A 17,029-nucleotide genomic window follows, 5' to 3' on the forward strand; every position below is an offset into this window, starting at 1 on the left:
CCTGGGGGGCTCCACACATACTCTGTCCCCACCCACAGCCCTCTGCATCCCCACAGCCTCAAGCAGAAAGAGGAGATCACCAAGGGAACTGCCCCCCTTGGCAGGCAAGATAAGCGCTCCTCGGCCTATCTTCCCCCTGTTCCCGGATTGCACTGGTGTTTAGGCAGTAGACAGGTGTCTGGAAGTCTAGAACCAGGGAGCAGTGCTTATGGTCCGAGGCAGAAACTTAGGCCTCTAGAGAATTTTTTTACCCTGAACATTTAGGTACAGAACAAGTTTAGGCACCTACCATGTTAGGCAGCAGCTAAGTGTGGGTTGCAGAGTGGTGCCTACAACTGGGGCTTAGGGGCCTAAATATCTTTGCAGCTCTGGCCCAGAGTTCCTCTAGCCCTTTCACACCACACCATATATGAGTTATGGTGAGGAGGGTGTTGATTCTTTGCTACCTTGCACCTGGCATATTCTCATACAAAACTCTACCGGTAGTGTAAGGGAATGCAGAATTCTGATCTGGTAACATTTTACACCATGTTGCATTCCCTTTGTGCACACACACGCAAACAAGAGATTATGTGTAATTTAAACAATTACTTTGCAGATCCAGTAGTCCCTAGTGTGCACTGCCAAAGAGTCTCTTGGTTTTTTCCCAACAACACAGCAGCTACATGCCCAGTTTTCCAGGATGCTGCTTTCTAATGAGTAGGGCTTTTGCTCTACTTTACCTAAGGGCCCTGTTTAGCTAGAAGAACTGCTAATAGCTTATCTTCTCTCAGAGCCGTTATCGGGGGGTTGCTGCTGTTACAGCATAAAGATGTGAGAACTTTTTCCTTAGATTTCCCCGACAGTGTGGCGTGAAGCTCGGGGCAGTTATCAGCGCTGTCTTGTATCACTTTCAGCAGCTTGTAGTGCTCCTTCCTGTGGAATGCTCGTGGCTTTGGGGCAGAGTGAACATTTTGTGCCACAAATCCAGGGAGCTGATTTGTTGGGTAGATCTTTGAAGGGCCTGCATCAGCGCAGTTCACTAGCGATGACACTCAAAGCCCTCTCCGTCGGGCGATGAGATTCCGGTTTCCCATCTATGCAGAAGACACCTAGGTATATCTCTTGGCCCTTTCGACAGCCGGCACGGTGTGATTGCCTTTCTGATAGCAAGGTTTGGAGGAGATGACTAATTTTCTCAAGCTGAACACTGACAAGCCAGAGCTGTGACTGATTGGGCTCTGCACACTGAGACCTCGTTTCCCCTCCTGGGCTGTTTCCTTTCATGGCAGTGCTGTTCTTCCTGCTGCCAAAGTTTCTCATACTGGAAATATTTTTGACCTTGGGTGTTTGGAGCTGCATTTTTAGGCAGGCAGCCTTAGTACGATGACAGGAATTATTCCACCAGGATGTCGCTTTTGCACTCGCTAGTCTCCTGGCTGTTTCTTCCTCAGAGAATTTGCAACCCATGCAGAACTTTCTCCCCACTTCCATATATTTTCCCCTAGAAGATCTCAAAGCACATTACAAAATGTTCACTCAGCCTCAGAGTTCTCTGCACACTCAGTGTTATATTCCCCTTTTTACAGATGGGGAAACTGAAGTACAGAGAGGTTAGGAATTGCCCACAGTTGCTCCATAGGTCTGTGGCAGACCCGGGAGCACTTCCGGCTCAAAATCTCATGCTGTAACCCTAGAGGGTACCGCCTTTCCCTGAATTGCTCACCAGTCCCCGGGTAGTGGCCTGTGTTCCTCCTGATCAGATACAGGGTGGCAGGCACGCTACTGTTGTCCTAATAAATTAGCCTCATGAGCAATCCCTTGTAGTCAACGGGACACTGTCCATTAACTTCAGTGAGGCTTGGATCAGATGCGATTCCCATTTTGATTCAGGTTCTCCGGCATATTTGAGTCCTGTACATCATTTCCTACCCAGGAACTAAGTCAAAGTCCTTACACACAACGCTCAGCGTAGGCTGTCGCCCTGCCACACTTACCCAACCTCTTTGATCTGGGTAGTTCCATAAGGAAACCCTTTTGCGGCTACCCTCAAGAGACTGCTGCCTATTTTTTGCTTTAGCCCTCAAGCTTTTAAGGCTGCCTTGTGGTTCTTCAATTCACCTCCTTGTTCCTGCCCATATTAGTCTCTAAAGGGCCATTAACTAACTTTAGATCAAGTCCACTGACTTAGTTGCTTGGCAACTGCCAATTTTTTTCTCCAGTTATGTTTTATTTGGTTTTATCTTGTGCGTAGCATGGCAGGCCATTCCCGTGCAGGACACTGTGTACGTGTGACTGACTAATTGCCCAAGGGGAATACAGTTCAGTCACCGGGCCCTGCTGCGAAAGCCATGCTGCGGATTTGGACGCACCCTCTAGTACCTGAGGGTCTGATCCTGTGAGTGCTGAGGGATCAGCTGCCATTGAATCACAGGATTGGGTCCTTAGCTGGCATTTGATAAAGAAACAACATGAGATAACAGGCAGGCAAAAACATGACGGACTGTTAAATGGTTCTGAGCCTGGACAGAAGGGGGTGGGTAGAAGGGGACTGTGTAAAAAGCCTGTCAGAATAGGACGATTAGCATTTGATTCCTGTTAGGAACGGCTCTCCAGACACGAGCGCTCTGTGTTGAACTCTCAGGCAGTTATTGGGAGACAAGATTTTCTTGAGAGTGGACTCTTTGGGGATGAAAGAGAGCCACTTGCCCCAGGCCTGTCGGATTGCCACATAGTTCAGATTGGCTTTTGAGGAAGCAAGGGTGAGAACACGGAGCGTTTGACTCAGGCAAACAGCTCTCATTGGGCATATGAAAAGAACGGCTCCTGCAAGGGGCCGACGTCTCAGCTGCCACGGACTTCATTGCTTTTCAGCCCCTTGCAAGATTCCCTGAGTAGGATTCCCTCAGAACATTACCTGAGGCCGAAGAAACAAATAATTATCCCTCTGTGATGTCACACCCCATATTCTTTATGGAAATATGCTTATGATATGGGTATGGCATAACTGAGATATATTTTATGCAAGATGGATCTTTTGTATCATCAGAAAGGTTATAATTTACTGATTGTGATTATCCAATTTGTATGCCTGTGTCATTTCTGAATCTAAAGTTAGGAATATTGACTATGTAACAATGACAACTGTGTGTGTATTTGGGAGACACCCACCAGACAACCAACCAACAGCCATGAGGAAGAAACAATAAGACTTTGAAGATACTAATCTCTCTCCTTCCTGAGAGGCATCCTGGGACATAGCTGTGACACTACTAGGTCAAATGGTCCTGCCACCTGGTACTAAACTCCATCTTGGACTTCTAGTAATTTTCCACTATAAAGGAGCGGGAGGTCAAGACTGGGCAACAAAAGATTCCTGCCCTATGTAAATCTTATTTAAGGCTGGGGAGTAAGGCAAACAGGACTCTTAGAATATCAGGGTTAGAAGGGACCTCAGGAGGTCATCTAGTCCAACCTCCTGCTCAAAGCAGGACTAATCCCCAGACAGATTTTTGCCTCAGCTCCCTAAATGGCCCCCTCAAGGATTGAACTCACAACCCTGGGTTTAACAGGCCAATGCTCAAACCACTGAGCTAACCCTCCCTCCATTACCTTCTTACCTATGAAGAAAGACGGCTGAAAGTACTTGAAGAGACAAAGGAACTGAGCAGTGGGAAAGGCAAGGGCTGAGTCCAGACTAAGACAGGAGTCTAGGCTATAAAGAGAAATAACTGGAAGTCTAAGCTACAGAAACTCTGCAACTTGCCTAAAACAACATTTAGGATGAGAAATTATTTCTTGAAACCAGTCCCTTTAAGATCTTAAGCTTAGTATGTGTGTTTTGTTTTATTTGCTTGATAATCTGCTTTGTTCTGTTTGCTACCCTTATAAGCATTTAAAATCTGCCTTTTATAGTTAATAATCCTGTTTCTGTTTATTATTAAATCCAGTTTGTGCAATTGCTAACTGCGGGGCAAGAAGTTGTGCATCTCTTCCTCCACATTGAGGGAAGGGGCGAATTTATGAGCTTACGTTGTATAGATTTCTCTACAGCGCAAGACAATATTATTGTGGGTGTACTTTCCAGAAGCGAGCTGCACTTGAGTGGTGGGTGATTTCCTAGATGAGTCTTCTCGGAGAGAACTGTTTGCAGACTCTGTGTGATTCTACAGTTGGTGCATACCTACCTGTATGTGTGCGCTGCCAGAGGCTGGAGAGCCTAATTCAGCAAAAAAAAGGGAGAGGGAGCCCAGGCAAGTGGAGCAGGCAGATTCATTGAAATCCCAATACATCAGGTGGCATCCTATAAGGGGGTCCAACCCATCACACCCTCTTCCTTCTGACCCAGGCTGGCTCTATAATGCTTATTCTGACCCCCACTTTTCCTTTGGCTTCAGTAGCGTTATTCCCCCATTTGCACTGGTGGAAGGGCGATCAGACTTACGTCGATATGGCCAACTTTTGCAAACCTGGGTGCTCAAATCCTTATTTAGACACCTACATGAAAGTGGAGTGATTTTCAGAGGCTCTAAATGCCAACAAATCCCACTGAAGTCACGGGAAGTGCAAGTGTCCAGCACCTTTGGAAACCAGTCCACTTATTTAGGGGATAGTAAGAGAGAAGGAAATCCCTGGCTGCATCCTTAACTATAGAGCAGTGATACTCAGACCTCAGTGGTTCAGGAACCAAATTGGCAATTAACATTACCCAAAAGAGCCACAGTGGTGCAAATTCATTGTTTGTTTAAATATGAATAGTACTATAGTAAACGAATCTGATGAGGAAATATTTAGTTTCTATATATATATTAGTCTCATGGCAAATAAGTTAATAACTTAGTGCAAGTTGCTAACTTAATTGGTTAATAATGTAGCAAAAGCATCCTGATTGGTTAATAACTCAGATTGGTTACTAATTAAATCACACTGTTTTAATATCATGGGCTGCAAAGAGCTGCAGGGGACACATTAAAGAGCCAACTGCGGTCTGAGCATCACTGCCCTCGTCCATTGTGAGTGTTGGGAATCTGGCTTTGGCTATGATTTTAGATGCTTGGGCTCATCTCCAGTATAGCTCACACACATTATATGAGAATGGCTACTATGTATTGTGCATTTATGGCGTGATCATGTGGGATGCTGCACTCAAGGACCTGATAGGATTAAGTGAGTAGATAGCACATTTCATCCTACAGGACCACATAGTGCTTTGCACCAGCACAGACACACGTGAATCACTTCACCCACTGCTGATGTGCAGCTACTTCTGGGGTGGAATGCATCAACTGTTTGGCACGACCCAGCAGTTTAGGATGAGAAGTGAAGGAAATGCCATAACCAAGAAAATCTGCAGTGAGGGAAGTAGGCTGGCAAAATATAATTACCTCAAACTGGAATGCAACTGAGACACTGGATAACAGCCCTAGTTCTGCATGCGAGAACGGCGTGAATCCAGGACTGGGACACATCTTCTCTCCCTGGCAAAAATAAGGTAGCGCATCTCACTGCCCGCTGTCACCTAGTCTGTCTGTTTCCCGAAAGGGAACAGCTGCAGAGAAACTCCAGTGATATGCCTTTCCTTATAGCCTCTCCCTGCCCCGTTTTTAACCTCTTAAATCTAGTTGTAGTGATACAGAGGCCTGCTTAGTTGGTAGCTTTTACCTACCCATTAATAGTCTGTCACCCATGGCTTCACCGATATGCAGCAGCACCAAGCTGACCAATACTCACGAAATTCCAGTGATAAGAGCAAAACAAAGTTTGGTTTGAAAACGAAGAGGAAACAATAGGCAAGCCTGGCTTTTTAATGAGCTGAAAGATAGGACCCAGCTGTACAGGGGCCAACGGATGTTGTCTAAAATTAGTGGTACGCAAGGTTATAAATAGGGTGTCATGCATTTCTGTGCCCATTAACACAGTGACTTGTTGTAGAGTAGGCTACCATGCACTGCCTGTGGTGGAGGACTAACCCTTTCTGTTTTTCTTGGTCTGAGACCAAAGATAGTAGCCCACACCCTCTGCCATCAGCACCATTTGCCCAGTAAATCTTTAGGGAAGGAAGTAAAAGCAACTGTTCCCAAACCTCAGAGGCTTGCTAGGGTACCAGCTGCAAGTACGTGCCTGAATTCATTGGAATCTGTGTCCCTCAAGCAACCCCTGGTGCAGCCCCATTGCCCAAGCTGAGGGCAGGATAGAGGAAACTTGGGCATGGAGCATAGACCATTTGTAGGCCAAGAGGGCCCGCTAGGTGGTGAGGCACCATCCCTGCACAGCAGGGCAAAGCCAGACAAGGAGTGATCCTTTGCTGCATTTTGGCTGTTCTATGCCGTACTGGCGGCCCAAGGAACTTAACCAGACTCTTCAGGAGTCTGTCCCCTTGCCTGGGAGATTCCTTAGGGTATAGATGCACCGTAGTAATACCTGTGCTACGCCACCAGTTGGGGGGAAAGGAGGCCCAGCCAGTGTGTCCCTATAGCACGGCAATCCTTCACTAGCACAAGAGCCCTTGTGGCTGTGGACCACCAGTGTGTAACCAAGGTGCAAATTAGCACCATGGGGAAGCACAAACACAGCAACCTTTGAACCCCATTCTCCTGAGCGGCACTGGCCCTACCACAGGGAGACCCAACTACCCCAGCCCCATCCAGCGTGTCTCTTTGTTGGCAAAGAAATCGGAAACTGGAAAGATGCAAAGAAGCCATTTCAGAGGTGCTCACTTTGCTTTGGGACCAGAATTTTCTATTCAAGTTCTCCTTGGTATTTCAAGCCCAAGGCTTTGTATTTCACTGGCCAAGTTATAATCTTGCAGTGACAACAGTTTTCAGGAAGGAACATGTTGAAATGTATGGTGTGTGCTGGTTTTATCTTACCTTCCATGGATGGCATGTCAACCATCCCTACGGCTGGGATCTAGGTCTAAACAGAATAACAGATAAGCAACCATGTAATGCAAAGAAGATAAACGTTAGCCTCTATACGATGGACGGCTGTGTTTTTGAAGAAGGCTTCTGGTGACAGTACAGACTACAGAAGCAAAGCTTGTGTGAATCAACCATGGAATCAGACATACTCAAGTAGAACATAAGCAGAGTAATGGGTCAATTTCTGCTCAGAGACACTGGTGTAAATCCATAGTAACTTCACTGAAGTCAGTGGCATTAGTGTTTAATGCTGCTAGGTAAATTCAGAAGGGATATATAAGACACAAAGGGATGCGTTAGACTCCTACTGACTTGGCAATGTAAGACCCCAGTTGAGCACAACACCTAAGTACGTGCTTAACTTTAAGCATGTGCTTAAGTGGTTTGTTGAATCAGGGCCTAAGTCATTTAAGGGAAGGTAGAGGGAATCCAGCTAACATGTTCCTTGAGAAAGGCAAACTATCTATATTATATGAAGTGAGACACCCTCTAAACTCAGTCCATACATCCAGATAAGTTTGCCACCTAATATGGCGTCAGAAGTGCCAAACTTTAACAGCTGTATTTTTAGAGGATGATGCTACATTTATAACAATAAGGGCCAAATTCTGCTCTCTCTGACACCAATATAAATGCTGAGTAATTCATTTGGCGGCAGAGTTAAATGAAGAACACAGCGGTCCCCCTATTTTAACCACTAGAGCATATTTCTTCTCAGATCTAATAAGTCACAGAGTTCTGCAGTACCTACTAGCACAGCATAAGCAACCTGCAAAATGTAAACAACTCCACAATTTCTCACAGATTTATTTTGACAGCCTCCTATCGTAATGTTTTGTTTCATTAGTTTAAAATCCAGAGAGACATTTCTGAAAAGTTACATAAAGAAAGGTAAAGCAAGGATCAGAAATAAGGCGACATATAAAACACACAGAGGAAAGTATTCATGAAACCAAATCTAACCAGTGGAAAACAAAAACTGACAATGTGGTAATTTCCAGGAAGTCCTTTATTAAGAGATAAAGGCTAGCATTACAATTGGACTATCCATTTTCAAAGATTAACAGAACAAAACAAAAGCCAGGATAAAACAAGAAAATGTTTCTTCGTTAAAATAAAATTAGAACGTTTATTTCTATTGGTTTGTTATGATTACAAAGCTTGATTGGAAATCGCGTCCTGATTTGCACACCAAACAGTAGTGAGATACCAGTTGTGTAACTAAGCAATTAGAAAGATTAGCGAGATTTCCTCCCCCAAAACTCCACTGCGGGTGTAGGATGGGGGAGGACAGCAGCATCATCTTAAAACACAAATGGTCACACCTTCTTTTCAGACAGCTACTGTACAAAACAAATATTCATAATAAATATTTTACAGAAGAGGCTCAGTACACTGCTACAATCCTTCACTGAAGGGAAACATATATACATCTCTCTCTATATATATATCTCCTATATATAACTTATTTGACTTACATCACCATAAATGCTACATGTTTCTAAGAGAAGGATAGGTCAGGAATTCCAAAACAATCATCACCCAGTGAAATGTATGTATCAGACCTGGGCCCCAATGCCCGGGATCAAAACACCCCATAAAGAAGTTCTGATCCTGATCCAAATTTTGTGCTGAGAGCGAATCTCAATCTACAGTAACTAGAAGAGTGAGAACAAGAGACCAAAAAGGTCTGCTTAAAATAGGATTGACATTGGCGTGAATGAGAAACTGGCAGGTTTCCTGCCCTTGTCACCTCGAGGTTAGCTTTACTTTTCAGTGGTCAGGGCTGGACCTCACATGCTGGCGTTAAACTATTAACCCTCAGTAGCAGGAATGCAGCTGCTGTAAAGAATTCCCACTTCAAGCTTAGAGACACAGGCCTGTGCTGAATATAAAACAACAGTACCAGTGCAAATGCTTGCTATAATGTTACTTCCGTATCAGGGACCAATACAACAAAACACCACAGTATTTTTTCAACAGAGCTTTATATACCACAGATGCATTCTCCCCCTCATGATCCAGCGAACTCATTTGAAGTCCATTGGACTACTCACATGCTTAATGCCAGATGTGCTCTTCAGTACCTTACTGAACTGGGGACGAAGAGTCCTCTTACACTATTTAGGACTAAGGGGAACACAAGCAGAGCTAGAAAGCAATTGGGGAGTTAATCAAAATATCATGCTGATTGGGATTTGTCTATAACCGGGAACTTGCACATGGAAGAAGTTCTAGCTAATGAACTGCGCCATGGACGTGAACGGAGGAGATCTCTCTGCTTGCTTGACACCAGTGTGGGCTTATTATTAGTGCATATGTTTTCCTTGGCACAATCTCAGGGAAATCTCAGACTGCAATTTCTGACCTATCTCAAATGGGCACTACAACCTTGGAGAAAAGACACATAGTTGCTTTTGAGTTAAACACTCACACATGTGAAGGAAAAAAAATACCAAAGCAAGAAAGCATGACTTCAGCATCCAACGATTTGTTGGAGCGTGTGAGATGGTTTAAATTCCTGGAGCTAGAGCAGCGTTCTGTGTGTGTTCATTAGAGAGGCCTGAATTGAACCTCAAACTCTGGGAAAATTCAGTGCTGGATCCAAACTTTGCAGCTGTCCATTACCTCCATAAAAGGGGCCTAATAGAAATTCTGGATTCTTCACGCTGTGAACTTTTTCAAAGTCTGGACCCTGACGTGCACCCTCTGGCTCGGGTCCGACCATTTTATATATTGTGTAACATGCCAGTAAAATGATATTGGAGGAGGGCGCTATTGAGTTCATGACCTGCTCTGCATACACATTCTCAGATCAGCAAAGGGAAGGTGAGAAACGCATGAGTCACTGTGTCCTGAAAGAAGCCAATGAGGATTTGTAAAGATTTCCCAACATATCTGGAGGAGAGCAAACTTGAAATTCAGTAGTTTGATTAAAGGAAACAACCAGATCAGCAGGGGTCTTCTCTTCCCTTCAGCTAAACCCCCAGGATAAGAAAAACTTCACTGGGCTTCAGTGGGAGTTATCCATATCCTGCTGGAGGAAGATCAGGGCCTGAATGTTCTAGGTCTTCAAAATTAAGCTAGATGTCTAGTGAGGACTGGCTTTCTGGAAAGATTCCTGGTGCAAACAGCCTTTCTCATGGTATTTTGGCACATCTGCACCCAGAATCTAGAAATGAAGAGGCAGCAGTGCTAAGGTTCTATCTGGGTTCAGCTCAGGTTTGGGTCAGTTTTTATTAAGACGTGGGTAGGACCCAACCCTCCTTACTCCAATTTCTGATAAGAGTTCAAAGCTCAAACCTCTCTTTGTAAGGGTCTAGATCCAAACCCCAAGGTTGAATAGGCCACACTTTTGGATCTGGATTTTGAACCCCTAAATCAGGAGCTTTCGGATCTGGGATTTTGGGTCAGCCCAGTATTGAGATACTGGTTGAAATATTCAAATGCGACCCAAGGATTTAACCACACACCTTCGAGCGAGCTAGCTAGATTTCCTAAAAGAAAGTGTTAGAGTTTAACTGAAGAACCAAACTGTTGGTTTTAGCACTTCTATTCCTGCTGCCCCTTGCATTAAATACGGTGCAGCCAGCAGGCAGACTATTCTTTATTCAAGATGAACAAAACGGGCTTCTCTTTCACTGTCCCAACTCCATTCCAAGCAGGGCCGGTTCCAGGCACCAGCTTACCAAGCAGGTGCTTGGGGCGGCCACTCCGGAGAGGGGCGGCATGTCCAGCTGTTCGGCGGCAATTCGGCGGATGGTCCCTCACTCCTGCTCGGAGCGAAGGACTTCCCGCCGAATTGTCGCCGCAGATCGCGATCGCGGCTTTTTTTTTTTTTTTTGGCTGCTTGAGGCGGCCAAAATCCTGGAGCCGGCCCTGATTCCAAGGTGGAAGGGTCAACCCCCTTCCCTTTTTCCTTGGCGTGGCTGTTTAATGGGGCCCCAGGCAAGGGTCTCCCTTTCACGTGGGCCAGGCTAGCGGCATGTTAACTCTAGTCTATGCAGGGAGTGGGTAAAGGCCGGGGAGCCCCATAGCAGCAGCACATGTAGCAGCTTTAGTTTGAAAGGTCACCGACTGCAGGAAAAAAGGGTGACCCCACTGTGGAGGTCGTCTTGGGGCACACCCCTAATGAGGTTGCCAGAGCACATTCTGCATGGAGTGCCAGCCTCAGGAGGAGCAGCAGGTCAAAGATGCATGAGTCAATTTCTGGCATAATAAGAATAACAACGACGAAATAAATAAATAAAAGAATGGCTCTTACAAGGGCTCTGCAGCCGCCCACCCACTCCGTGCGCCCTCCCTGCTGACATCTGTGGCTAAAATAGCTTCCTCCCGGCCTCATCAAATACTCTCATTCTGTAACAATACGTTGCTGACCTTTAAGGAGCTGACCTCGGCCAGGCCTCTCCTATACAGATAAAAGGCCTGCGGCATGGCTGCAGGGCAGCTAGCCTGCGTCAGCTGATTTGGGCTCTCAGGGCTCAGGCTGCGGGGCTAAAAATTGCAGCGTAGACATTCGGGCTCAGGGACCCTACAAAGGGGGGTGGATCTTAGAGCCTGGGCTCCAGCCCGAGCCCAAATCTCTAGGTTGCTATTTGCAGCCCTACAGCCAATCCCTGTGAGTCAATTGACCTAGGCTCGGAGACTCGGTGTCACAGTGTAGACGTAGCCACAGGTACAGAGAACAGAAGTGATTTCCCCAAGGTCAGAAAGCAGCTGCAAAGTCAGGAACAGACCCGAGGAATCCTGCCTCCTAGTAACCTGCTCTCACTACTGTTCCAATGGGGAAATGCTGGCATGCCCCTCCCTATAGTACAGGCTTTGCTTTAGCTAGAAAAACCTAGAATTAAAATACAGGGAAAATAGGGTCAATAGGTTTGAGAACCCCTCCCCTCCCCCAAATAGTTTTCAATGATCACAGAATCTTATCCTCCAGGAGGGTCACCCAGCCCTAATTAGAAAAGGACACACATGAGACAGGCAAAGAGAGAGACAGACAAATGGAGATCTCTTTAGTTCGCTGGGGTTTGTTTCCAACAATTAAATGGAAGCCGTACACACAAGAGAGAGAGAGTGTGAGAGCATCAAAAGGGAGAAAGATGCTTGGGAGTCCCCAAGGTAGGGGCATAAGAAAATGGAACTTCTGGGTAATATGAGGCTCCCCTATTGAGAAACTTTGATGAAAAGTAAATTTGCACATTTTCCTTAAAGACAGAGGCTGCTGCTAGGTCTGATCAGTCTCACCGGATGTGTAGCACAGGGAGCTTGCTTCAAAAGGTGAAAGTTCAGAGACTGGCCAGATGTCTGCACTGGGGACAGACAACATCTGGGTCGGAGAGAGAGAAGAGCTGGCTGTGTTACTTAGCTCTGGCAGCAATCCCTGCTAGGGAAAAAAAAGGACTCCAGCATTGGGAGAAGCTGTTTTAGATGTCCTAGTCAGGACTGGTCAGATGGAGGACAATACTAGGGCAAAGTGGTGGGAGAATTGACTGAGAACCGAGGAGGGTTTCTATGCGCAAGGAAACACTAGCTCGCACCCTCCTGGTCAGGAGACAGGGCATAGTTGAGATGCAGCATCTAGCTTATATCATGCAATAAACATTTCGCTCTTCACCTTCAAAGCACTGTACAAACATCAGCTAATCCTCATGACATCCTGTGATTCAGGGTAGTGCCAATAGCCCCGTTTTACAGCTGAGGAAACTGAGGTTAAGTGACTCATCTAAGGCTGCATAAAGGAATTAGTGTCCTTTAGACTCAGGAGTAGCTGGAGCTCGGTCCCCTACTCACAACACTCTGCCTCCTGCAACAGTTCATTGGTTGTCTGTGCAGGCTAACTGAGAGAGACAAGTCGGAAAGGTTCAGATGGGCATGTGCAATGCTGGGTTTGACTTTGCAGGCTGACTTTCCACGGGGCTTCCACTGCATTTGTGCACCACTAATGGACTGACTTTGTCCCCTCTCCTTTCATCTGTTCAGATGGTGGATGGTTGTATATAACCATCTAAGAATAGAGATGGCCCTGAACAAGCCCCCTGGATCCAAACACCCCCAAACTTTGGGACAAAGGGGACTGAAATCGGAGCCACAATCCACAGAAGTTTGGCAAAGGGGCCCAGCTTCAAATGGGCTGAACCAAAGCCCCAGGTCCGAACACCACTGAAGTTGGGACAGGGCAGAAGGGCCAAATTGTGCAGCTTAAACCCCTCTGTAGTAACGAACCCTAATGGAATTTGCCAAATTAGTATAAGGTCATGTTTAAGGCTTCTGCTCCCACAGTCTTTACTGAAGAGCATGGGAATTCTACCTGAGTAATGGTGGCAGGATCAGGCCCTTCATCCCATACAGTTTTAAAAAACAAACAAACCTGTGTTAAACTCAGGAGTGCTGGAACAATTTGTATAGTGGGGGTGCTGAGAGCCATTGAACCAAATTGTAAACCCTGAACGTAATGGAAACCCCTTCAAGCCAGGGGGTGCAGCTATCCTACCCCTCAGCCTCCCTGCAGATGAGTCTCTCAGGCCACATATGGTAAATAATGAAGGAGAATGGGTGGGCATGGCTGAAACTCAGGTCATCCTTTTGGGAAATAGCCTAGAATAGGATTACTCGCTCCTTAAATTAAAATTCATCTGCTATTGACCAGTAAAAATAAATCACTGGACTCCTCCCTTCCCCTGGACTATTTTCCGCCCCCTCTGAGGTAGATGTCTATTGGCGGGGGATGGAACCAGAAAAGAGTCTTCCAAGCAGGTCTGCCCCCGGGGGCCTGCTCAGGTCAATTAGTGCACGTTCACTTTTAAACCTACGTCCCTGCTTGACTTGCCAAGCCAGGTCTGGTCTGGTTAGTAGTTGGCTACGTTACGCGTCTCCGATGCACTAGGCCTGTCCTGGCTCAGCATTCTTGCAGTACGCAGGCGGCGGTCGCTGCCTGGGGCGGGGGCGAGCTGCATTTCTCAGGGGCTACGATCTTTCCTGCATAGTCAATGCAGGCGGCGCTCCGCGTCCGCACTCCCTCGCCGCAAGTTCGGGAGCACGGCGACCAGGGGCCGACGCGCCAAATGGGGCACGGGAGGTCGCCGCAGGGCTTGATGTCCTCAGGCTTCAGAGCCTTGTCGCAGGTGGTGGAGGCCTGGCCCTCCACATCCCGGCATTCCACCGTTCGCCTCTGCCAGCCAGAGCCGCAGGTTTTGGAGCACTCGGACCAGTCTCCCATAACCCACTGCGAGGTCAGCATGGGCTGGATAATGTTGGCTGATTTCTTTTCCTTGACCTTCTGCTTGCTAAAGGGAATGTCCTTGGGGAGGAAGAAAGTGTACTTCACCTTGGGCGGGAAGACCTCACTGGAGACGGTCAGCAGTTGGACAGTGAGAGATTCCGGAAGCTGCCGGAAGCTCTGGAGCCGCTCCAGGGTCGTCAGAGAGCCGCTGTACTTCAGGATTGTCCCCTTCACCAGGAGGTCTTGCTCCATGGCTGAAATGGCAAAGTCTCCATTCAGGAGGTACTTGCCGTCCAGGGTTCTCAAAGCCAGGTAGTTTCCATCGTGACGGACCCCTCGGTGGCTGCGTTGTTTGATGTCAATGTTGGTAGCTCCAGCAGGGATCGTGACGATGTCATTATATCCATACCTGCGTGGATCAAGAGGAGATGGTTATCATCCTGAACTTACAAATTAGTACAGGGATGGGATAGCATATTGCCTGTGACAAGCTTGACCTAATCAGCACTCCAGTGCCATGGATGGAAAATTCTGTGACAGCTTCCGATAAATGTTAAACGGGAGGATTTTTCTGAACAAAATGTGAAAATGAGCAGTGCAATCAGTTATTATTTTGATATGAAATTCCCTTTATTTTACACTGCCCCTAAATTTTTACATTGCAGTGGGGCTGCAGAGTTTTGTTCTGGAAGCTCAGATCTGCATTGGGACCTCATCACAGACACAGAGGAGGGTTTCGACAGCTGGACACGAGGCAGCTGGGGCTTTTGGTACCTGGGGAGGGATCGGTGACAGTTTGGAACTATAGGATAAGAACACTGGCTGGATGTTTCTGCTAAAACAATCAGCAGTTAAGCAGTTGGTGATATTGATGTTTATATTGTCCTCTTTAGGTTTCAGAGTTAACATCTCTTGTGAGATGAGTGGGGCAGTTCACACCTCTGAGGTTTTTTTTCCAGGCCATCTGCAGATTCAAGCAGGTATCTCCACATTGGTTGCACTTGGTTTACGTTTGAAAGGTTTTCTTTGCAACCATCAGAGATAGCAACCGAGTTTTAAAAAAATGAAATCCGAATCTGGAGCGCAGTTTTGCCGCTGGGCTGGATTCCATGGCAAATTGTGTCGCTGTAGAATTCTGGAGTATGCAGGGGCCTAGCGACTGCAGTGTGAGCACTGAGTCATGGCTATGGACTAAAAGGCCTTTAAGTCAGGGACTGTCTGTCTTTGTGCCTTGTACATTGTCTGTGCTGAGCAAACAATAATGATCATTTGTGACATGTGTGAGGCAACACACTAGAATCCAGCACCTGGCACAAGTCAGCACCTGTAGCTGACAGGAATATTTACACAAAGCTTTCAAGGGCTTGTGTTGTGGCTGGCAGTTATGCATAGAGTATTTTGGAACAAAGCCTTAGGGTTGAATTTTGCTGTCAGTTGTGCTGGCATCCTTATTCCTGATCTTAATAGGATCTCTTGTAGGTTAAATCCTTTTGGCTGTCATGACCATGTTAATCTCTCTTTAGTCAACCACAAGCAATTCATTGGCAAATGGAAGTTCCATTCATTGTGTTCCCTGGAAGGAAACCATTTAGGAAATCTAATTTGACCCCGGGAGTAATCTCGCCACATGGAATTTGATATCTCAGCCCTTTGTTACTCTGTTTCCAAGAATCAGAGGGGTAGCTGTGTTAGTCTGAATCTGTAAAAAGCAACAGAGGGTCCTGTGGCACCTTTAAGACTAACAAAAGTATTGGGAGCATAAGCTTTCGTGGGTTCTTACCCACGAAAGATAATGCTCCCAATACTTCTTTCCAAGAAGTCTTTTATATTGGACTCCGATGGCTAGCATTATTCTACTTGGAGTTTAACCCGTAAACACAAAGGGCCAGCTCTTCAGCGGGTACAAATTGCCACAGTTCTATTGATGTTAGGGGCACTACATGGATTTATACCATCTTTAGGCTCTGGCCCAGACAACAAAACTCGCCCATGTGTCAGGCCAGCACAAGATCACTGAGCCATTTAAGCATGGCATAGGTCTTATGCTGGCCCACTGCACACGGGTGAAATTCAACCTCTGAGCTTAGACTGTAAACACCTCAGGGCAGGGACTGACTTTTTTATTGGTGCCTGGTAGAGCACCAAGCACATGGTAGCGGCACCAGATAACGTTTGAAGCAACAGGCACGGCTTGGGTTACATAAGGAATAAACTTTGCAGAAGTTTCATGGAGTTTGGGGCAGAGATAACAAACATTACAGGGTCACTTTCCTGGATTCTGAGCCCAATTACACTAGTGTACATCCAGGTTAACATTATGGAAACTGATAGAGTTATGCCTGATTTATTCGAGTGCAAATGAGGTCAGAATCTGCCTGACTGACAGGTAGTTTAGAGAGAGAGAGAGAGAGAGTGTGTGTGTGTGTGTGTGTGTGTGTGTGTGTGTGTGTGTGAGAGAGAGAGAGAATTGTTTTTCCAAACCTTAATAATTTCATGATACATTTAAAAGTTAATGTTAAGAGGTATTTTTTTTTAGTTTTTCCTGCAGTTTTGGCATCCGCAACGTTGCAGCACTTAGATAGCGCAGGAGAATCAGAAAGGGTAACAGACAAGAGACAAAAGGTGAGCCTGACCGGGTCTGGTTTCACCGTCCAAACTGATTCAAGAGTAAAATTAAAACAAACGGGGGAAGAGTCATCTGGATTATTAAATCTGAAATCATTGTAAACATCTGACATGCTGCTGGTCGTCTGTGTAAGGAAATATGTGTTTAGGAACGTGTGGGTGTATTCTTCCCTCTGCTACCCCCTGTTTGAATGCATTAACGTCAATGAGGTTGCAGAGGTGTAGCTAGAGAGAAGAATCGGTTCAGAGGCTGGATTCTGAGCTGCTGTAGGTCAGTGGAGCT

The 17,029-nt window shown here is 46.2% G+C and overlaps 1 protein-coding gene across 1 annotated transcript in view; it reads right to left on the bottom strand.

Annotated features, from left to right (window-relative positions):
- Window positions 1-10,716: 10,716 nt before the first annotated feature.
- ADAMTS8 (ADAM metallopeptidase with thrombospondin type 1 motif 8) overlaps window positions 10,717-17,029 on the bottom strand; it is a 28,787-nt gene continuing 22,474 nt past the window's right edge. Inside the window, exon 9 of the mRNA XM_034754751.1 lies at window positions 10,717-14,530. Coding sequence (XP_034610642.1) covers window positions 13,798-14,530 — 733 coding nt within the window. The 3' untranslated portion in view covers window positions 10,717-13,797. The remainder of the gene's footprint in view (window positions 14,531-17,029) is intronic.

The sequence above is a fragment of the Trachemys scripta genome, chromosome 21, assembly GCF_013100865.1.
Source record: "Trachemys scripta elegans isolate TJP31775 chromosome 21, CAS_Tse_1.0, whole genome shotgun sequence".
Lineage (NCBI taxonomy): Eukaryota > Metazoa > Chordata > Testudines > Emydidae > Trachemys > Trachemys scripta.